This window comes from Castor canadensis, chromosome 11 (genome assembly GCF_047511655.1).
Source record: "Castor canadensis chromosome 11, mCasCan1.hap1v2, whole genome shotgun sequence".
NCBI classification, from domain to species: Eukaryota; Metazoa; Chordata; class Mammalia; order Rodentia; family Castoridae; genus Castor; species Castor canadensis.
The window spans coordinates 109,255,615-109,277,851 of record NC_133396.1 but is presented as its reverse complement, the minus strand read 5'-3'; the positions used below and the strand labels follow the sequence as shown (position 1 = coordinate 109,277,851).

General features: G+C 41.3%; 2 protein-coding genes across 3 annotated transcripts; one reads left to right on the top strand and one right to left on the bottom strand.

The window, feature by feature from the left end:
• The first annotated feature begins 1,976 nt into the window (after positions 1–1,976).
• Positions 1,977–5,432, top strand: Oaz3 (ornithine decarboxylase antizyme 3). Its single transcript, XM_020179831.2, is given in 6 exon segments — positions 1,977–2,100; positions 2,431–2,509; positions 2,511–2,594; positions 3,503–3,678; positions 4,152–4,237; positions 5,016–5,432. Coding segments are annotated over 6 exon segments (609 nt in total). The 5' UTR covers positions 1,977–2,059; the 3' UTR covers positions 5,159–5,432.
• Positions 5,433–6,019: 587 nt separating this feature from the next.
• Positions 6,020–22,030, bottom strand: Tdrkh (tudor and KH domain containing). Of its 2 annotated transcripts, XM_074048092.1 has the most exons (14): positions 21,884–22,030; positions 15,680–15,829; positions 14,462–14,568; positions 13,462–13,651; positions 12,626–12,765; positions 12,194–12,515; positions 10,957–11,117; positions 10,623–10,795; positions 10,324–10,388; positions 9,971–10,122; positions 8,588–8,689; positions 8,046–8,142; positions 7,754–7,845; positions 6,022–7,557 (listed from the first exon to the last, which is right to left on the bottom strand). In XM_074048092.1, exons 2-13 carry the CDS (start codon positions 15,801–15,803, stop codon positions 7,793–7,795), a joined length of 1,686 nt encoding a protein of 561 aa, XP_073904193.1. In that variant the 5' UTR covers positions 15,804–15,829; positions 21,884–22,030; the 3' UTR covers positions 6,022–7,557; positions 7,754–7,792. The 2 variants fall into 2 exon arrangements, with proteins under 2 accessions (XP_073904194.1, XP_073904193.1); XM_074048093.1 differs by lacking the exons at positions 13,462–13,651; positions 14,462–14,568 and having other exon boundaries at positions 6,020–7,557.
• Positions 22,031–22,237: the final 207 nt, after the last annotated feature.

The following is a 22,237-nucleotide window of genomic DNA, read 5'->3' as shown; positions in this document are numbered from 1 at the left end:
CATGAACATTTAATCCATGGTACAACAGGATGGAGTTTTTAAAATCATGTTAGAGTCTGGTGCTGGTAGCTTACACCTGTAATCCTAGCTACTCAGGAGGCAGAGATCAAGAGGATCGAAGTTTGAAGACAATGCTGGCCAAATAAGTTTGCAAGACCCTATCTTGAAAATACCAATCACACAAAAAAAGGGCTGGTGGAGTGGCTCAGGTGGTAGAGTGCCTGCCCAGCAAGTGTGAAGTCCTGAGCTCCCAGTACCACCAAAAAAAAAAAAAAAAAGAAAAAAAAATTCATGTTAGAATGCAGGTCAACTATGTGGGCTCTGATACCAGGCTGCCTGGGGTCAAATCCCTATTGGGTAAGTTGCTAGCTGTTTCACTGTGGTCACCTGGAATATGGAGATGTAAAAAAAATAATAACACTGACTTCTCAGGTGTGTTAGGAGACTTATATTAAATAATCAAGTTCTTCACCCAAACAAACAAAAACTTCACAATGCAATGATTTTGGTCTGTATATTCTGGCCCCATTAGCTTTCATTCCCTATAGCTTACACTGCCCTACTCATTCACAGTGGCTGCCTTGCTCTTTCTTGAAAACACCAGGCACATTTCCTACTCTGGGTTCTTGTAGTGGTTGTTGCTTCTAAATAGAATGCTCTTATGCCCAGATGCTGACTTGGTTAAAAACTTACACTCCACAAGCCTTTGTCACCTTTCCCTGGTGAAGCCCCCTTGAATTGTCCTATTTGTTTTGTGGTACTGGGGCCTATACCTTGAGCCACTCCACCAGCCCTTTTTTGTGTTGGGTTTTTTCAAGATAGGGTCTCTTGAACTATTTGCCTGGGTTGGCTTCGAACTGTGATCCTCCTGATCTCTGCCTCCTGAGTGGCTAGGATTACAGGCATGAGCCACCGGTGCTGGGCTCCTTCACACTTCTGATTCTCTTTTTTAATCCTGCTCTACTTCCCCTATAGCAGTTATCTTTATTATTACTTTATTTTGTAGGCTTGTTCTTTTACTTTTAGAAGTTCCATAGGGCCAGGATCTTTGTTCGCTGATGAATCCTTAGCACCTAGAAAGCCTGGCTCATAGTAGGCCCTCAATAAATGTTTGTTGAATGTATGAGTAAATTAGTATAAAGAGATCTCAAACTGGTGGACAGAACCAAAATTTGCCCACAATTTTTCTCATTTTTTTTAGTAGTCACTTGAAAATATTGGAGAAGTTTACTAAAAACTCTGGTTTCAGTTGAAAAATCTAAGATCTGGCACCACTGACTGCATTCCTGCAAGACAACCAGATGGAGCTGAGTTATGCTGGCATCTTTTAAACAGGATGTGAGCTTCCTATTTTGTTATTGCCCCACCCTGCAGCTCTGCCAATTAGTAGCTGTCTGAGTCCCTGGGTTTTAGTTTGTGATTCCTGCCCTACAATTCCTATGATTGCGATTCCTATTGTTGGAGAAAGTTCAATGATCTATAGCGTCACTGAGTTAAGGGTGGGAATTATATTAAGAATATTTAACTGGAAACCAAATAACTAGGTCACTGCTGGATTAGAGCCTTGAAAGCCTCCTGCAATGCCAGCACCATCTCTTTAGTTGCTGGATTTTAGGGGAAGGTGTTCCAGAGAAGAGCCAGGATGGGTGGGCACAAGAAGTAAATAGCTCAGGCAGGGCTATTTACCAATGAGTACAGAAGTTTTAAGGTATTTTAACTACTGATACAGCTGTCAAGTGCCTACTAGTTGAATAGGAGCCTTGGTTAAGGGGACAGGGTGGGGGAGGGGAATAGCAGAGTCCTGAAGTGACATAAGATCTGACCTCTTGTCTATGTCATAGTGCCCACCAGGTCACAATGGACAAGGTTGCCTAAGGCTCTGCCACTCATCACTGAACTTCACTTTGCCGCAGGGAGGCACTGAACAGTAAAACTGCCTTGTAACAGGTCCCACCCCTCTCTCTACTCCCTTTCTTTTATCAAGAGGGGAAAAACACGGAACTACCTCTACCCGCTCTGGTCACCATACGCCTATTATCTTTACTGCTACAAATACCGGATGACCCTCCGGGAGAAGATGCTGCCTTGGTGTTATAGAAGGTATTTGTTTTCATTTTTATCTGTAGTTATATAAACTATAAGAAAAAATAAAAGAATTTGCAAGAATTTCCCAAGTGACAGCAGATAGCAAAATAAGGTAGAAGACCAGCATGGAGCTAACAGATTTTTCCACTTGGCTGGCCAGGGAAAATGGAGGCAGACTGGCCCAAGGTATTACAGAAGACAATGTCAGAGCCTGATCTGTGAGACTAAGTGGTCCTAAGTACCTGAGTTACCTCCTGTTCTCAGATTCCTTAGCTTTTTTTTTTTTTTTTTTTGTGATCTCAGATTCTGAGGCAAAGTAATTTGGGTTTCTTTTTTCCCACCCAGCGTCACTTATAAGGAACAGGAAGACTTGACACTCCAGCCCCACTGCTGCCTCCCATACTGCTGCTGCCTCCAGTGCTCCTGAGTCCCTAGGAGGCCTCCAGGTGGGCAGAAGCACCAAGCAGGGAAAAGACCATAACCATAACCAGCTTAAAGAACTGTATTCGGTAAGTGGACTGTGACCTGGTTCTGTGACAGGGCAGCTCACTGCTTACTGTAATGATGCAGAGGAGGGACATTAGCTAGCTGGAAAATCAATCATGGAAAAATAGAGAAAAAACATTAGAGGTAGATGGGACCTAAGAGTTCAGGTGTAAAAGTTACTTGCTGTATAGAAAAGAATTCTGGCCCAAAGGTTTTAAGTCAAGGTCATGAAAGGCAGGATGGGAAAAGGCAAAGTGGGAACAAAGGTGGGGAAGACTATTTAGGACTTGTGGGACTTAGAGCTGTTTAAGATGCTAAGCTGGGTCTAGAATCCTATACTTTCGTTTGTATCATGTTGCAATAACATGCCTAGAGTGATATTTGTGTTTTAATGAGAAAAAGGAGAACTTATTGAAAACTTATATGAGCTATAAAAGGGTAAGAGTATGGCGTGAGAAAGGAAATGCAGAAAGCTTTGTTTAAACAAGAGGCCAGTTGGGCATGGTGGAATGTACTTTGTAGACTTAGCTACTTGGGAAGCCAAAGTAGGAATGCTTGAATCCACGAGTTATGTTGCCAGCCTGGGCAACGTAACTAGACTTTTTGTCTTAAAACAAGGCAAAAGCACTAAGCTCTCTGATGCAAATAGTAAGTTTTTGAATAGTTAGTGCACCTCTGGGATGACGTCAGTAGGCAGTAACACCCCATCAACTCCAGATTTAATTAACAGGTAGAACTCAGCAACAAGGATGGCTATTGGTTCTCAGGATTAAGGGATATTGTACATCTTCTAAGACAACGTCTCCACTTCTCCCAGGTTTCCTCATTTGCCCCACCTTGCTTCCAGACACACCCAAATCTGTGTGATCTGACTTGTGAACTAGATGATCACAGAGGCAGACTATTATTCTCCATTTTATTCCTTTTCCAGGCTGGGAACCTGACGGTGCTTACAACTGACCCCCTGCTCCACCAGGATCCAGTGCAGTTAGACTTCCACTTCCGTCTCACCCCCCATTCCTCTGCCCATTGGCACGGCCTTCTTTGTGACCACCGACTCTTCTTGGATATCCCATATCAGGCCTTGGATCAAGGCAATAGGGAAAGGTGACTGAGCTGGGATGGGCAAGTAGGGAGAGAGATGCAAGATTCTATCCTTCTATCATGTCACAATCAGTAAGTGGGCTGATTCAAGAGCAGAATCAGATACCCTTCAGGTGGCATGTAGACAAGCCTGTGAGTTGAGTCAGGATCCTGGGGTTCCTGGACCGGTAACGGTCCATGGGAAGTTTCTGGACTGATTCAGAAACACAGACGTGAGGATCCAGAAATAGTTGAGTAATAGAAGGTATTTTCTAGCTGCTTATCTGGATAGACCTTTCTTCCTAGAATCCCTGCTGTGGCTTATACACTCGCAATCCCTTGGTGTCAGAGAACAAGCTATCAAATTAGTTTAGCAGCTTTATTTCTTGGTTTAGGTAGGTGGAGAGCAAAAACTGACTTAAATTTGTTCTGCTCCAACCAAGTGTCTTTCTAGATTGAGTTAGCTGAACATTTAACTTTTTCTCTCTGGCCCCTAGTTTGACAGCAACACTGGAGTATGTGGAGGAGAAGACCAATGTGGACTCTGTGTTTGTGAACTTCCAAAATAATCGAAAGGACAGAGGTGGGGATCATCTGCTGTCCTTTCTTGACCTTTGTGTGGAAGCAGCTCCTTTTTCTTTGTAGGAGTCCTTCTCCCTGCTCTTTAAAAAAGGCACTCTCTGGCATTTCAGGGATTTTTTTTCCCTCTCATCTCAAAGGAAATTAAGACTCTCAGCATTTTGTTCAGTCACTTTCAACTGCACTATCAGGAAGCTGCTGGAGGTGGAATAGAGGCCAGACTGAGGGAACACTGGTGAAATTACACAGGATTAATTCAAGGGGTATGGAAATCAAAGGATCTCAAGTAAATGTATCAAGCACCTACAGTGTGAAAGGATTGAGCATAAGGCCAGGAGAACAGGAATTTATTTAACTAGATGCCCAGAGCAATATATTATAGAAAGTGCTCTTACCTCAAGGAATTCATACTCTGTTGAATTTAAGACAAAGAATAACCAAGAACAATTCATCAATATTCCAAGGGATGGATTACTATGCCATCATTGTATGAAGCACTTCATAAGCACCACACTTAAATTCTGTGAGGAAGGCTCTGATTCCAACTTCAGAAATGTGAAAACTTAAAGATCAGAAGGGTTAACCCAGAATGTTACAAACTAAGCAAGTGTTAAAGCCAGGACTACATAGATGCTAGATCTGTTTCACTCCAAAGTATATTCTAATACCTGCACTACACTGCTTCCCAGAGGGCACTTCCTAGTGAAAGAAACAATCTCTGAGGGGGTACGTGGGTTGAGCTTCGTAGAGTGTCCTAACCATTTGTTCTGTCCTTTTCACAGGTGCCCTGCTGCGGGCCTTCAGCTACATGGGCTTTGAGGTGGTCAGACCAGATCACCCTGCCCTACCTCCCTGGGACAATGTGATCTTCATGGTGTATCCTCTTGAAAGGGATGTTGGTCACCTGCCCAGTGAACCTCCCTAAAACATGCTTATTCCATCACTGTGAGGGGCTAGAAGCTTAACACACGGGACTCAACCCAGGATGATTTAAAACACCTCCATCCTAGGAATAAAGGGTAGTGCAATCAAAATGTGTTCATTGTTTCTTGGGCGGCAGGGTAGGGTTGGCTGGAGTGGAATATGAACCTTACAGAGCTAAACTTACTGTAGGACACACACTTAATGAAAATATCAGAGGGCCCTTAGCCAGAAAGGTAAGGAATTCAAGGATTTAGGTTCCTTTTGCCTTCCCTTTATTTCTAATAAAGGGGATTATCCATACTCATTTACAGAGTACCTGCCAAGGGCAAGGACAAACCAACTAGGAAGTTCAGAAAGACTAAACCTTATTAGGATATATTCAACTACGTATTTCAGTTAAAATTGGAGACAAGGGCCAATTCCTTCTCTTTGGAATGTGGAGAAAACCAGAGAAGGTACATGGATCTCAAAGAGGATCACAACAGATAAAAAAAAAAAAACATAGTACAAGCTGGGCACTAGTGGCTCACATATGTAATCCTAGCTACCTGGGAGGATCATAGTTCTGGGTCAGCCTGGGCAGTTTGTGAGACCTCATTTCCAAATTCACCAGGGAAAAATGGATTGGAGGCATCACTCAAGTGGTAGAGCACCTACTTTGCAAGTAGGAAACTCTTGTTCAAACCCCAGTCCCCCCCCACCCCCGCAAAAAAAATGTAGGACCAAAGAGGGCATTCCAGACAGCAAGTACAGGGTTGAATTGGAAGAATGAAAGGAACTTGGATGGAATATAAACTGACAAGACATAAAAGCCACATTAAAGGAAGAAATTTTTTATGCATAGGAAAACAAGACACTAATTTTCTAGAGTAGGAAGTCCTAGGAATGATTTATATTAAGGGACCTCTATCCTTGAACGCAAAGCCACTGAGGTTCTGAGACTAAATGACCTTCTGACCCTGTTGTACAGTAGCCCCAATGCCAGGGCCAAGCATGCTTTAGTGAGTTCACTGAAGCCAGCACCTCAGATGTACAACCAGTGGAGGCTCTTCTGCAGTACTTGAAGACTGTAAGAGCTACTCAGAGTTAATTGGTATTAAGAGTTTTCTGAGAAAAATTAGAGAATTGTGGTTGTGGGAAAATATAGTTTCCATGTAGTACACAGGTAGACCTCACTAATCCCATTACTAAGGACTTGCTAAGGTATCCTTATGTGTCAATATTAAGTTTTTCAGTTTATCTTGCCTTGTCCTTAAAAGTTCATTTCATTTGCCATTATTTTATTATCCACATTACTATACACACTTACCTTCAATTATCTTTCTAGTTCTTACTAGAGCCTCATATTGTCAGAAATAAAAAGTACTACCTAAAGTCTTACAAGTATACAGTGGAGACCTATTCCTAGAATCTAGGTTTCTAGAATTCTAATCCACACCTTTTACTCCTACCAATTTAGGTGGGGTCTTACTTATATAGCCCTAAATTGGTCTGGTTCCTAATGAATGGATGATTCTGAAGTAACATTAGGGAAAGAATGTGAATGCATGTATGAACGGGACACAGATGGCCCCTTTTATGTGAACATTTGGCAATTCTCACCAGATTTAGGCTCAAAGTACTTTACCTATAGGGCTGCTTCCACTTTGTGACAAAATGGGAACTAGATTTTAGATCATTTTCTTGAGAACTTTATTCAACAAATAAATGATTTAAAACAAATGATTTAAACAGAACTATATATGTTCTTTTTCTAAGGTGTGTGCATACATATAGACACTATCCCAGTAATTTAGATATTTCCTGAGCTGCCTCTCTTCCTTTCTACTTGTATTCTAACTAAAGTTCACCAAAGAATAGCTGTAGCACTGTTTCAAAAAATCTGTCACCAGTAACTTTTACAATTGAGGCTGGGAGGTAGTATTCTCTTTCTACCTCCCAAAGTTTTTAAAAATATATTTAGGCTTATTTTTGTCTTTGCCTCTTAACTAATGTCTTTTGAGTTCACCACTCAAGCACTTCCTGTAACTAGAGTCACCTGATGAGGTGAGTCAGTCTGTAGAATCATCACTTCCAATGTCCAAACCCTGGCTGTTTTCCAGCTTCATAATGGACACAGTTTCACAGTAATGTACATTATGACTGGCAGAGAAGACTCAGTCTGACTCAGAGCCTGGAAGTAACACAGCAGCATTCAAATATTGGAAGGTAGGGAAGGGATCAGGGTGAAGTGTGCATGTGGGGTGGTGTATCTATCTCCTGCTCCACACTCTTTCTGGTAGTCCAATGGAAGGATAAAATGGATTTGGTCCTCAGCAAGCCAGACTGTGTGCATAAAAAAGGAAGGATTCCATGGATCTCTACAGATTCTTCTCTTAGCACCAAATCCTCTATCAAATCCTGCCAAAGACACAAACACAACAGAGACAAAAAGCTTAAATGGCTCAATCTGAAAGAAAGTTAAGGTATAGGAAAGCAGCTGCAGACAAATATATGAAACTGCAGAGAATACAAGGGGAAGAGGGGATAAAACAAGGTCCCTGTTGGCACCTTCACCACTTTCCTGTTGCTACAGATAAATAATAGTTCCACTCACACAGCAAAGCAGATGGTTGATCCAACTGAAGCCCAGACTTCAGAGTAAGTAGTCATCTTTAAGGTTATCATCACCAGACATAGAAGTAGCTTCTATTGAACATAAATGAGGGGAAAGTTAGACATTGCCCTATTGTATGTAGCAGGCACTGCCGTGAAATCCAGGAGAAAAATAGGCTCTTAGTGCTCAATGACCTGAAAACCAAGTTTTAACTTAACCTCTATAGTCTGGAGAGACTGACTGATAAAAGGTAACCTCTACAGACGTTATAGGTATACAATTCTACTTGTACCTGATAAGCTGAGGCAGGACAGGGTATGTGGTATCTCTTCAGGACTCTCTTTGGTCTCAGTAAGCATACTGGCAAGAGAGGCATCTGTTTCTGTGGCCTTAGGGCATGAAAACAAGAGAAAAAGAACATCTTGGCTGATGGGAAGGGAGATGCCACCCTGTCATTTTGCTCATAGGATCTGGTTAAAGCAGTTGAGTTTGGTGGCTGAAAGGGACACGAAGTGTTTTTACCCCCCTTTATAACCACTCCCTGTCCCTCCACCCCCCATTACTTTACAGCTTTTAGGTTTCATTATGCTATTTTCATAAACACATATAATGTACTTCAATCATATTAACCTTCCCATCACTCTCCTCCCCCTACCCAATGCCTCCTTTGATCAATCTTTTCAAAGCAGGTTTGAAAATTAAAGGTTCCCAGGGTGACAAAGGTTTCAATTGACTGCAAGTTAATGAAATGTCATGATTAGATGCGCTTATTGTGTCTCCATGCCCTAGGTTTTCCTGGAAGCAGCAGTCTAAATGACTGTAAGGCTTATTTACCATGTCCTTCAACATGTCTGGGATGGTTCTGTTTTCTTCCATGTCTTCAGGAAGCTCAATTGCATATCCTTTACGAACTAATTCTAGCCCAATATCAAGCTTCTGAGAAGAAAAATGAAAAAGGAATCATGTTCTCTTTGTAAGGAAAGGCAAATTTGAGAAATAAGGCAGAAGAGCTTCGATTAATACTTTAAAGACATTCCTTTGTGGGATGGTGAGCAGGATCTTCCAAAATAGGAGTAATACCAGATAAAGGTTTCTGGGAAATAAATAGTAGGTGAGGCCATGAAAAAAATCAGAAGAAGCTGGGTGCCGATGGCTCATACCTATAATCCTAGCTACTCAGGAGGCAGAGATTAGGAGGATCATGGTTAGAAACCAGCCTAGGCAAATAGTTTGTGATATCCTATCTCAAAAAAAACTTTCACAAGAAAAGGGCTGGTAGAACGATTCAAGGTGCAGACCCCGAGTTCAAAACCCAGTGCTGGAGGCCAATAGGAAAGGGGACCAGGAACTAGAGAAAAGGTTAGATCAAAAAGAATTAACCTAGAAGGTAACACACACGCACAGGAAATCAATGTAAGTCAACTCCCTGTATAGCTATCCTTATCTCAACCAGCAAAAACCCTTGTTCCTTCCTATTATAGCTTATACTCTCTCTACAACAAAATTAGAAATAAGGGCAAAATAGTTTCTGCTGGGCACTGAGGGGGGGGGGGAGAGGGAGGGGGCGGGGGCAGGGGGGAGAAATGACCCAAGCCTTGTATGCACATATGAATAATAAAAAATGAATGATGTAGTTGAAAAAAAAAAAAAAAAACCCAGTGCTGCAAAAAAAAAAAAAAAAAAAAAAAAAAAAAAAAAGAAATAGCAGGCCAGGGGTGTGGCTTAAGCGCTACAGCTCTTGCCTCGCATGCAAGAGGCCCTGGGTTTAATCCCATGTATTGAATGAAAAAAAGAAAAGAAAGAACACTGTTTGTTTTTTGTGTGATAGTACTAGGGGTTGAACTCAGAGCCCTGCACTTGCTAGGCAAGCACTTTTAGCACTTGAGCCATGCTCCCAGCTCTTTTTGATTTAGTTATTTTTGAGACAGGGCTTGCTTTTATGCCTAAACTGGCCTGGATTATCATCCTCCTATTTATGCTTCCATGGCTGGGATAACAGAAACGTGCCATGACACCCAGCTTTTTACGGTACGAGATGAGGACTCACCAACTTTTTGCCTGGGCTGACTTTGAACTGAGATCATCCCAAAAGACCCTATCTTGAAAAAAAACATCACAAAAAAGGGATGGTGGAGAGGCACAAGGTGTAAGCCCTGAGTTCAAGCCCCCATACTATAAAAAAAAAGAAAGTAAGCAGTGTGTGAATTCCACTCTTACCTTCCCATTACTGGTATCATATAAGTAGATCTTTGGCCAAGTTGAGATTCCAGTCTGGACATAGCTAGAGATCTTGGCCACCAGGGGCTTCCAGTCAGCACAGTGAGTGAGTCTGTCAAACTCATCCAAAGCTTCCTCTTCCCATTGTTCACCTGGAAGAAGATTGTTTTTACTCAAATTTAAGGTAGTCAAATTCTTTTCTAGTGTGTTTGTATCTGACTGCAGGTAAATTTCTGGCTTTTTCTTTCTTGCACTGGTATAGAAAAGCCACTTGAGACCCCAGAACTTAAAAAGTATGGGAATGTGAGAGTTCCTCCCATGAGCTGCATAAAAGACTAGGTTGACTGATTTACCTGAGGGGGCAATCCGTGCCAGACTACATTCTATTGCTTGAAATGGAAGGCTTAGGAAGTCACTCCTAAGGAGAAAGAAACAAATTAGAATCCTAGGGCTAGAAGGGGATTCTTATATTACTTGCTTTTAGAAAAAAATCAACTAATCCAGTGTGAGAGATAATTATCTACTCTCTGTAAACAGGTTCCCTTTCAAATCCTCCTGATGATGTGTGCCAACAGCTTACCAGTCTGTATCTGGTTAGGGCTGAGTCAACAGCTGGGATTCCAGAAGACTCCACCCCAACCTCCACACTGACCTGAGAGCCCTGAGGTCCTTCAGTGGGCAGTCTCCATTATCTCCAAAGTCAACAAAGTAGAGGTCCAAGTTCCCATTTTCCAAGGTGCCAAGGATCCGGGCTCGATACCAGGAACCATTTGTAGATAAAGGTGCTGCTACAATGTCTCCAACATGTACAGTCAAGTCTTCAGGCTATACATAGGGATGAGGAGTCAGGAGGAAATAGAGTTATGAAGTGGTAGCTAATAAATACAGAATACCAGAAAAAAGAAAGAACAAATAGTTGCCACACAGGAAAAGGAAGAAAATATATTATAATGAGAAATCCCAGCCCTCTACCCATGGCAACTCACCAAACTATTCTCATAATGCTGGGTCATCTCACTGACAAGCTTATCCAACTGCAGGCTTCGAGAGCCAATGATTTGGATCCAGAAGTGGTTGGGGTGTTCAGAAGCAGAAACGTAGACTTCTAGGTACTCATCAGCATGGAAACTGAAGTCGGGACTGGGGACTGAACATAGGGATAAGGATGGTGACTATATTAGAACCATCTTTGGTTGGAATGGAGACTGCAATAGGAAAATAAGAGGTACAAATACCAACTGAGTGGTTGTTAACCATTTAAAAAATGGATGGAGGAGCCAGGCATGGTGGCTCATGCCTGTAATCTTAGCTATTTGAGAGACCAAGATCAGGAGGATTGAAGTTTGAGGCCACCCAGCCAAACAGTTCATAAGACCGCCATCTTCAAAATAACTACAGCAAAATGGACTAGAGAGGCATGGCTCAAGTGGTAGAGCATGTGCTTGCAAGTGTGAAGCCCCGAGTTCAAACCCAGTCTTACAAACAAAACAAAAAAAAAAAAGGGGGGGGGATGGAGGGACGGGGGAATGGAGGGACAATGGGATGAATCATACACAAATGGCTTTCTGTCTTGAAGAAAGGTTCTAAGTTATTTTCTGTACCTTTCTATATAAGTGAGTAATAAGTTTACATTCTTCATCACGTCATGTATTCAAATCAGTTATCAGTTATAATGAAGGTAAATTCTCTATCTCCTAGGTGAATCAGGATCAGTAAAAAGGCACATGGACAGCAATCTTTACATGAACAGAAATTTTGCTTGTTCTACATTCCATTCTACTATGGATCCATCATACGACCATGGACAAGCCCAGAACTTCTTGAAGTCCTGGTCTTTCCTGTCCACGGCAGCACCTTTGCATAGAAGAGGAAGCTCACAGCCTTTTCATCTTTCTTAAATAATGATCATTTTTAAAAACAGTAATGAGATAGGCAATACAAAATTAGGCTGAGAATTTACTTATTTCAAAAGGATGTTTGGAGAAAGACAAATTCAATCTTTTGATGTATTACAGGTAATCTCCTTTATCAGCCTATTTCTATCTCATTAGTTGTCTTATATTCAGAAAAATACTTTTAATGTTTAGTATTAATCTAAGATATTACTAGAAAAGCATTATTTATGATGACAGATTTAACATTCTTATTGCTTCCTATTTCAGGTCAGGTAAACTGGTATTCCTATGTATCATATGGTTAATGGGTTCCCTGATTATTACATACTTTCAAACATGGACACCTCTGGACTGGTTTGGGCTCCAGATTTCTGAAAGCTGTCATCATTAGGTTTCTCCCAGGAACCTTCTTTTGGTCCTACAACAGCCATGTCACCCCCTCCTTTGTGAGGAGGAACCTCCAGAGGTGTAGCTGGCCCCATGCTAGAACTCATGTTTTTCCATAAAGCTGGTTCTCCAGCTCCACTTGGCTCCATCACTTCATCTCTTCTCACACTGATTGGCTGCTTGCGTGGGACTCTGGTTTCTGCAGAATGGGCAATTCTCTTCCGAAGTTCTTCATCTTCTGAAACTTTCTCCAGTATCAAATGCTGTGGAAAATAAGAGAATGGACGATAGCTATGCAGCCATATACTGACCCAGGATGCAGTAAAGAGTTCTTTTCATTCTTAGGTATGATTCAAATGTATCAGCTACTTGCCTTAGCTGCTGCCACTTCCTTCTGTGTTCCTGAGATTTTTATAAGTCTTGATAGTAGTAATGTCCCCTCTGATTCTTTGTCACAGGTAATTTTGGCTCCAGAGGCCTTACAGATAGAACGAATCGTCTCGCCGCCTCTCCCTACATTGAACAATATATAAAAACCTGTCCTTCCCTCCTGATCAACCTTAACTACTAGAGAAATTACCATTTAGGGTATACTACAAGAAGGGAGTCAATTCTAATTTCCAAACTGAACAGATTGTAAGATGCTTCAGGAACTACTGAAGTTGTTACTATAGGAAAGAGAATAAAGAATTCTGCTTTATCCATTTTATTTAAACTCTACCCTTTGGCTAGATTAACTTCATGTCATTTCCATTTTTTGGCTACTTAGCAAGGCCATACTTTACATTCTCAGCTCTTAAGAAGACATGCTAAATGGTGTATCAGAATCCTGAACTGAGAACAGACACTTCTTTGCCCCTAACAGCAGCACTAAGGAATGATCCAAGGGAAAGCATGACAGGTTTTTTTTTTTTTTTTTTTTTTTAGAGCACTGTTTTGAAAGATTTCGGATAGCCTGAGCATCTCTGGCTTCCCTTTAAAAATCTATTTGTAAAGTTCAGATCACACAAGTTCTTGAAGTAATGAGTTTTATTTTACTACCAGTTCTGTAGGAAAGCAAATCTCTGGTCTCAATATTCTTGTCTTTTTTTTCCTCAGCAAGGTGAAGAAGAGTAAGCCAGAAAAGCCTTGGGAAGGGGTGAAAGAAAGACAAAGGTAAAGAATAGAGGAAGAATAGAGAATAGAGCAGAGGAAGCTGTCTAGTGGTACCTATGATTCTGCCCACAGATCTCTGGGGAACTGAGAGCTGCTCAGACACTGGGGTATTCTCTGTCAGGATCTGATGAATTGCTGCTTTGGCCTTGCACACCTGAACAGGAAAACCACTGATAAGCAGCACTCGCTCATCACCTACATCCTCTGTGTCCACATCAATCCGAGCACCTGTCTGTTTCCGCAACTGCAGAGAAAAACAACATGGCAGCACACTCTGGAAGAGCTCTAATTTGGGCCCAGCTAAGGACACTCTAAACCAAGCCCTGGAGGTAGACAGAGTTGAGCAAAAGTATCAGTTAAATGAAGATGCTATAATCAATCCTCATTTACTTGTACTTATGGAAGGAAATTAGTGACAAAGGTAATTCCAAATAAGTTAATTCAAAACCATTTATCTTTGTGTTTACAACCCTTTTCCCCTAATTTTATTTGGATTAGTCAAAATTTTTTAGCTTTTCTTTTTTGTTTTTGTTTTTTTTTGGTGTTGGGGAATGAACTTGGGGCCTCATGCATGCTAGGTAAGCATTCTACCACTGAGCTACATCTTCAGCCAATAGATAGTGTTTTCTTGACAACATCTCAATTAAACAATGAAAGGTGGTAAGAAAAGGCTAGACAACAATACTATATATACTGACAATTAATAGGGTTCAATTAATGGGGTTCTCCATAATAGAAAAGCATAGTTCAAGCTAAGAATCATCCTATCAAATATATTTGATATACTGTAAGATAAATGCTGTAATGTAACCCCACCCAGCACAACAACAATAACAACAACAACAAAAAACCTTCTACTTCAAGGTAAGCCACTTCTCTAAGGAGAAGTACTAATCTCTGGAAAGGAAAATAGTATAATTAGTATAATTAGCTAAAAAGTTCCTGTATTTTTTCTTTTTAAAATTTAAATAGCATTGGGGTCTTTTGTGATATGAGGTCTAAGGAAGGAAACAAGAAGTCAGTAAATAGAATCAATGCCTGCTCACACACTTACTTGTTTAATGTTGGCTCCTTGCCGGCCAATGATGAGTTTCACAGCTTCCTGGGGAACCCGCATCTCTATCTCAATGTCCTCCTCTCCAACAAATGTCAGCCGCTCTTCTGCATAGATCTTGGCTTATTAGATAAGACTTAAATACACCCAAAGCTACTACTATCCCTCCCTTGAATCTGGCTATCAAAGAGACTGTGGATTGCAATCATAATGACAGGAGTTGGAATTAGAAGGTTCAAAAGACCACAGCTGGAGCTGGGGGTATAGCTCAGCAATAGAGTGCAGTGTATGCTTAACATGCACAATGACAAGTTTAAGCCCCAGTACCCACCCCAGACCATTTTGCACATTCTCAGGGAACTATTTCAGATACTATAATGGGAAAAGCAGATTCTCTAAAGAAAGGGTTCTGGGTTCTGAGCAACTACTTTTCCTGAGACAAGACTCCTGGAGAAGAATGAAGGCCAAAAGTTGCCTGAAGTATCCATTATTCTCAAAAATTCTCCTGAATTATTTTTACATTTCTGTAGGTCCTATTCTCCAGGTCTAGCCTATGGGAAACTACTTTCTTCTGACACCTACAGAGAAGCATATAAATAAGAGAATAATATAAAAAAATTAACCACATTGATTTTGCTAAGGGGAACAGATCAATGAAGTTATAAATAAGATCATTTGGTGAGCATGGTGGATCAAGCCTGTAATTCTAGCTACTCAGGAGGCAGAAATCTGGAGGACAGTGGTTCAAGGCCAGCCTGAGCAAAAAGTTTGTGAGGCCCCCACCCCCCCACCCCACCTCAACCAATGACTGGGTGTGAGTCTGTCATCCTAGCTGTTTAAGAAGGCATAAATAGGAGGACCATAGTCCAGGCTGGCCCAGGCATAAAGTGAGACCCTATCTCAAAAATAACCAATATAAAAAGGGCTGTTGGAATTGCTCAAGTGGTAGAGCACCTGCCTAGCAAGCATGAAGCCCTGAGTTCAAACCCCAAAGACACAAAATAAACAAACAAAAAAACCCATCTCATAGACTAGCTTCCCAATAAGAACACAGAAAAAGAAGAAATCACATATTTTCAGTTGGAGATTCCTCACAGAAAGCCAAATGCATCTCAACAAACAATACCAGTCTAGCAAGGAAAGAGTTTTCATTTCAATTTAACAAGGCAGGAACACAGTCTGAATATTTTTGTAGGCATAGCCATGGGGTTCACATACCTCTGCTTTCCCTATACCTACGGTATAGGATATAAGCAACTGTTGCACTGGCTGGGATCCCAAGGCCCAGGGCTATTTTCTGAATAGTGGACAGGCTTGTCCAAGAAGTTCGTTCAGTGGACATTTTCTTCTATACTCTTGATTTACAGCCTGACATACGCAAAGGAAGAAAAAGCAGAAGCTTTCAGCCAATACTTGCCTGGCTGGCAGAGAGGTATGACAACACATTGTTATTGAAAAGAACACTATTGCCTGTTTTCCCACTTCAAGAACTTCAGCAGTCTCATAATTTCTATTTCATAGAAAAGGTTTCACAGTATTTAAAAATGTTAGCCAAGGGACAGATGCACACAGAATTAAATACAAGCATACTTCAATTTTACCCCAAGAACTATTCACTGATCCATTTGAAAATACAAGTGAATGGCTGGGTGCTGCTCATGCCTGTAATCCTAGCTACTCAGAAGGCAGAGATCAGGAGTAAGACCATATCCCAAAAAAACCCAATACAAAACAGAGCTGGCGGAGTGGCTCAAGTAATAGAGCGATGACTGCCTAGCAAACCTAGCAAGCATGAGTCCCTGAGTTCAAACCCTAGTACTGCTAAAATAAAATAAAGTAAATACAAAGAAATGGACTGGAGGTATGGCTCAAGCAGCAGAGTGGTCTGCTCTGCAAGTGTGAAACCCTGATTTCAAACTCCAGTGCCACAAAAAAAGTAAATTAATAAAATATTTTAAAAACATATATACTTAGATTAGGATATAAACTCCATGAGAGTATGAATTATTTTGTTTCCACCTCAGTGCTTAGCATACAGCAGTCACTCAATTAAGTATATGGTCAATAATTTTTTTTTTTTTTTTTACAGTACTAGAGTTTATACTTAGGGGTTTCACACTTGCCAGGCTTGCTAGGCAGGCACTCTACCATCTGAGTCACTCTACCAGCCTGTATTCAATAATAATTTGTTGAATGACTAAACTTCCTATTTCTTCAGTGACTCTCAGTTGCCTAAATATAAATTGTTTAATTGAATGAAAGGTTCTTTGTAATCTGATCTTTGCCTGCCATCTTCATATCCTCATTTTCCTTTCCTTTCCCTCTTTCTCTTTTTGGTACTGAGGTTGGAACTCAAGGCTTCAAGTTTGCTAGGAAGGCATGTTACCACTTGAGCCACTCTACCAGTCCTAGCCTCATATTCTTACCCCACCTCTACTAGGACAATGGGATGTACTTATGTATCCTTGCTCTAACACATTACACTCTGTCTTCCTTGTCTTACTTCTTAGCCTATCTGATGTTCCTGGAAAATTCTATGCCTTCAAGTTTCATTTTAATATCAACTCTTCTGAGGCAGCTCAGAACTAGGTGACTTAGGAGGAGCTTCTCCTTAGCTCATACTACCCTGTCAATAATACCTCAGTGACAGCACTTGTTTACACTATATGTAATTGTTTATCTGTTATGCTTGTGTCATACAGACTACTGGCTTCACTAGTGCAGTTTAACTACATTAAGATGCTACTGTAGCCCTAAGAACATAAAAAGATAAATGTATTAAGTACCTATGCCAGGCACTTCCTATACATTAATTATTCCAAATTCATACAATCCTGTCAAGCAGGACATATTAACCCCATTTTTACAGAGATGTACATGTGCTTGAGAAGGTTATCTAACCTGTCTCTGGAGTCTAGATTATTATTTGCTTATGAAAAATCTTTTAAAGTGACTTCAGAAGTCCCTCCTTGACCTTTTTATCTAAACTCTCAGGATAATAGTACCCAGTGTTTTCATTCTTTGACCAACTTTAATTCAAAAAGTGCCTATTTCCAGATATTACAGTATAGTAGAATAAAACACAAGGAGGTTGGGAGTGGTTGTGCACACTGGTAATCCTAGCACTTGGGAGGCTGAGGCAGAAGAATTGGAGTGGGAGACTAGCCTGGGCTATAGAGTGAGTTGAAGGCCCTACTGGGCCTTGTCTCAAAAACAAAATGAAACAATGTGGCTTTTAATGAGATTTAATTATGAATAAATGTAATTTATGCTATAATTTGCCTCAAGGCACAAAAATTCAACCCAAATAATGATAAACATGTAAACAAAGATGTCTTCACCATGAAAAAAGTGAGTTTTGTCCTAGTAAAATTAAAGGCATACTCATTAATATAGGATGTACTCCAGAATAAAACTGGCTCTAAATGTGCTTTTCCAGAAAGCCTATAAAGAAGAATGAGGAGAGAAAGGAACCCAGCATAGAAACCTCATTCCCAGGAGCAGACAGAGGAAGGTAAGGAGAAGAGGTAGGTATTTTACTACTACTCTCATATAGATAGACTACCAGAATTTTCATTTGGCATGCTGGGCATATCAGTGGAAGAGCTCCCGCTTAGCATGCACAAGGCTCTAGCACCACAAAAACAAAAACAAAACAAAACCCTTGCATCTGGCCTCAGAGAACTTTACTGACCAGCAGAATGGAACAAAGTTCTTCAGAAAACTATCATAATTTGCCAAATCTATTTTTTTTTCTGGACATTAGTTATAAAAAAAATTTAATCTAGCCTCTTGACCAGATTCATGGCCTGAAGAGAAAAAACAAAACCTTTTAACTTGGTTGGGGACACTTTTCAAGTGTTGTCTATTCCAGACAATTAGTAGATACAGTATATCACTTTTATTAATTTATCTTTTGGCGGACACTGGGGTTTGAATTTAGGGTCTCATGCTTGCTAGGCAGGCACTCTTCATTGGAGCCACTCCACCAGCCTTTTCTTCTGATGGGCTTTTCAAGATAGGGTCTCACAAACTATTTGCCCTGGGCTGGCTTTGAACCTCAATCCTCCTGATCTCTGCCTCCTGAGTAGCTAGGATATAGACATGAGTCACAGGTACCTGGTAGTAGCTCCATTTTAGAGATGGAGAACCAATCTGAGGGAATACTTCTCTTCCCCTTCCTGCCTGTTTTGGGGGTTCTGGAATTTCAACCCAGGGACTCAAGGATGGTAAGCCATGCTACCACCCCTTATTTATTTATTATTTTTGTTTTGAGAAAGGGTGTTGCTAAGTTGCCCATGCTGCCTATACTTTGGATCCTCCTGCTTCAGCCTCCCAAGTAGCTGGGCTTATAGAGCTGCAACACCATCCAGAGCTTTCCTTCCCTTTTAAGGGAAACATGGAAGAGTTGAGTTTAATGTGGGCTGTTTGCTTTCATTTCTTCTTCTTCTTTTTTTTTTTTTTTAAATCGCTCTATGTGCTTATTTATTTTTCACTCACTACATTTTTTTAAATTTTTTTTTTCCAAAACTGAAGTTTTTTTTAAATTCATTTATTCACATGTGCATACACTGTTTGGGTCATTTCGTCCCCCCTCCCCCACCCTCTCCCTTGCTTTCATTTCTGCGGTATTCTCCAACTCACTGGATAAAAAAAAAAATCAGTTCTTTTTAAACAGCTAGCAAATAAGACCTTGAGTATTATCATGTAAACACTTTTGTATTTGCCTTGATTTCATAAAGGATTTTTTTTGCTTAAATAATTTTTTAATACATAACTCCCAAGTTGTTACCTTCCTACACTAAGAAATAATCTATTCTGGGTGTTTAGAAAAGATTTTACTTCTTTTATCTCCTGGTTACATCATACTGTTTTTTCATCTAGTCTTTTAAGCACAAATTTGTCTTCATTATTAGTGTGCCTCAGTTAAATACTGCTCATTGTTATGGGCTGAGCATACTAGGGAGAAAAACAGAATAAGAATTCCTGCTCTGAGTGCCTGGAACATAAGAATTAAAAATTATTGCCTACTTTTATATCCCTGTGTCATAGATGTAGTTAGTTAATATTGGTTTAGCTTCAACAATTTTCTAGGCATTACTGTTCACCAATGATATATACAGATTAAAAAAAAAATTCTTCCTCTCAAGGAGCTTACAAGGGCTGGTGGAGTGGCTCAAGTGGTAGTAGAGTACCTGCCTAGCAAGCATACCACCAAAAAAAAAAAAAAAGAATTCCTGCTCTAAGACAGCCTAGTGAGAGAGATAATCACCAAAACAACTAATTACATGGCAGTGCAAAGACAATATAAATTCTTGGTCACAGCAAGAAGGAACTAGAACTTAAAAGGTTTATTTCTAACAGTGATCACAGTTGAAAATTATCTCAAAATACAATTCATTTATCTTCTAGTGATTAATTCAAACCAATAAAAACTGAGTATCCAATGTAAGAGCTTGGTTCTGAGGACACCAGTCAAGAAAGGCTTAGTTGCCTTCATGGAGCTTCTTGTCTGGCAGGGAAGGTCTTGTAAGTATTTTGGGGAAGCCAAAATAAATCTAGCCCTCTCCTTTAATACCATCTTTCTGGTGACAATTCATGCTAATGGGGGCATAAGAACCACAGACTTTTAGAACTGGGAGGGACCACAGAGATTATTTTGCTTCATTAATGTTACAACTGGGGAAACAGATATAAACTGAGTTTAGGGATATAAAAGGATTTCCCTAAGTCACACAGCTGGTCAGTCATTTCTATACAATACAGTATGCACAGGAAATAAATTTTTGTGGTACTGGGGTTTGCACTCAGGACCTCAAGTTTGCTAGGCAGGAGCTCTGCCACTTGAGCCAATAATCCTATTTTGAAGGTCAGTCATGCTCACACTTGTTTAAGGAGACATAAAACACTAATAGTTCAGTTCTGAAACTATCAGAATCAAAATCAGAGATATCCAAGGTTGGGTTTCATCAACATGGTCTTCCACAGTATCCCAAACATCCCCTTCATAACAAGCCATGATTGCAATTTTTTTTTCGGGTGGTACTGGGTTTCAAATACAGGGCCTCACATTTGCTAGGCAGGTGCTCTTACTGCTTGACCCACTCCACTGGCCCTTTTTTTTGATAAGCTTCTTACTAGATTGTGCAGACTATTTACCTGGCTAGCTTGGAACCTTGGATCCTCTTGATCTCTGCCTCCCTGAGTAGCTAGGATTACAGGTGTGAGCCACTGGAACCCATCCATGCTTGCAATTCTGGAGTAACAGCTATGTCTCTTGTGAGAATGACTTGAAAGCACCAAGAGTAGGTGCAGAGGGACCAGTCCAGCCCAGCCATCAATGATAGAAGTAGAGTTTGAATAAACAGCATGAATACCTGAGATCCAGCATCTGCTTATGGAAAGGTAGAGGGCAGAGCCAAGGAGCTCTATCAGGTTTCTGGTCAGAACACCTGGTAGATGGTGGTGGCTGACAGTAAACCCTGATTTTGTGGTGGAGGGAGTATGTCACATGACAAGGATAAATTTGTTGGGGGACTTCTATTTGAACCAAAAGCTACAATTCACCAACACCTCTTCAGATGTTACTAGTGACTTTTTTTTTAGTACTGGGGCTTGAACTCAGGGTCTACATCTTGAGCCACTCCACTAGCCCTTTTTTGTGATGGGTTTTGTCAAGATAGGGTCTAGTGAACTATTTGCCCGGGCTGGCTTCCAACCGGAATCTTCCTGATCTCTGCCTCCTGGGTAGCTAGGGTTACAGATGTGAGCCACCGGCGCCCAACCTAACTAATGATTTTTGTATGCTGGAGGTGTGACTCAAGCGATTGAGCGCCTGCCTAGCAAGCACAAAGCCCTGAGTTCAAACTCCAGTATTGCCAATCCGCCTACCCCCAAGGGAAAAAACCTAAAGATTTTTATGCTAATTGGGTTATCAGCTGATTACTTGAGGAATGAATTAGCAAAGTCAAATCAGCCAAAACCCACCTCCATACCTGCCTTAAGGAATGAGGAAGGTATTATTGTGACCACTGCAGTTAGCCACTCTACTAAACTAAAGCTAGGGGGAAATAAAAGGCAAGCTAATAAACTAATGGCGCTCCAGTCTCAAGAAGAACCAGGCAAGAGTGCAAACTCACTTTGGGCAACCCTCTGGTACTGGTCCGTAGTGGCCTCACCGTGGGACCTGAGCATTTCCTTCGGATAAGGTTTTGAGTTCCCGGGGCACAGCCGCGGGCAAACCACGCTTCAATGCCCAGGGCTCTTAACACCCTCCGGGCCTCACCCTCACCTCTGCCCGGCGGGCGTCGCACACCTCCTTCCCTCAACCCTTCATTTCGCGCCCCCCCTCCCAATTTGCCAGGGTTGCGCACCTCCAGGCCTCTTCCCTATCAAAACCTCTAGCTTGACTCCCGCCTTTACCGTTCCTCGAAAGTCGGCCGTCGTGCGCTCTGCCTCACACCTCAACCAGGTCGCCGCCTCCTCCCACTCGCACTGCAACTGGAGCGGTGCCGGCCGCGCTACAGCCCCCATTGCCCCGCCCCCGCAGCGCGTCCGCACCAATCAACGCCCGCATTGCAGTCCGACCAATCGCCACTCTCAGCCGCAACCAATCCTTCCTCGGGCTGCCATGAGCGACGTAGCTGCTGCGCGCTAAAGTCCAATTACCCGGATGGAATCCAAAGCCGGCCCATCCTATCAACCAGTAAGATGCAGGGAAAGCAGTTGTTGTTAATTGAGATTGCACCTGCTGAGAATTAACTAGCCAATTAGAAG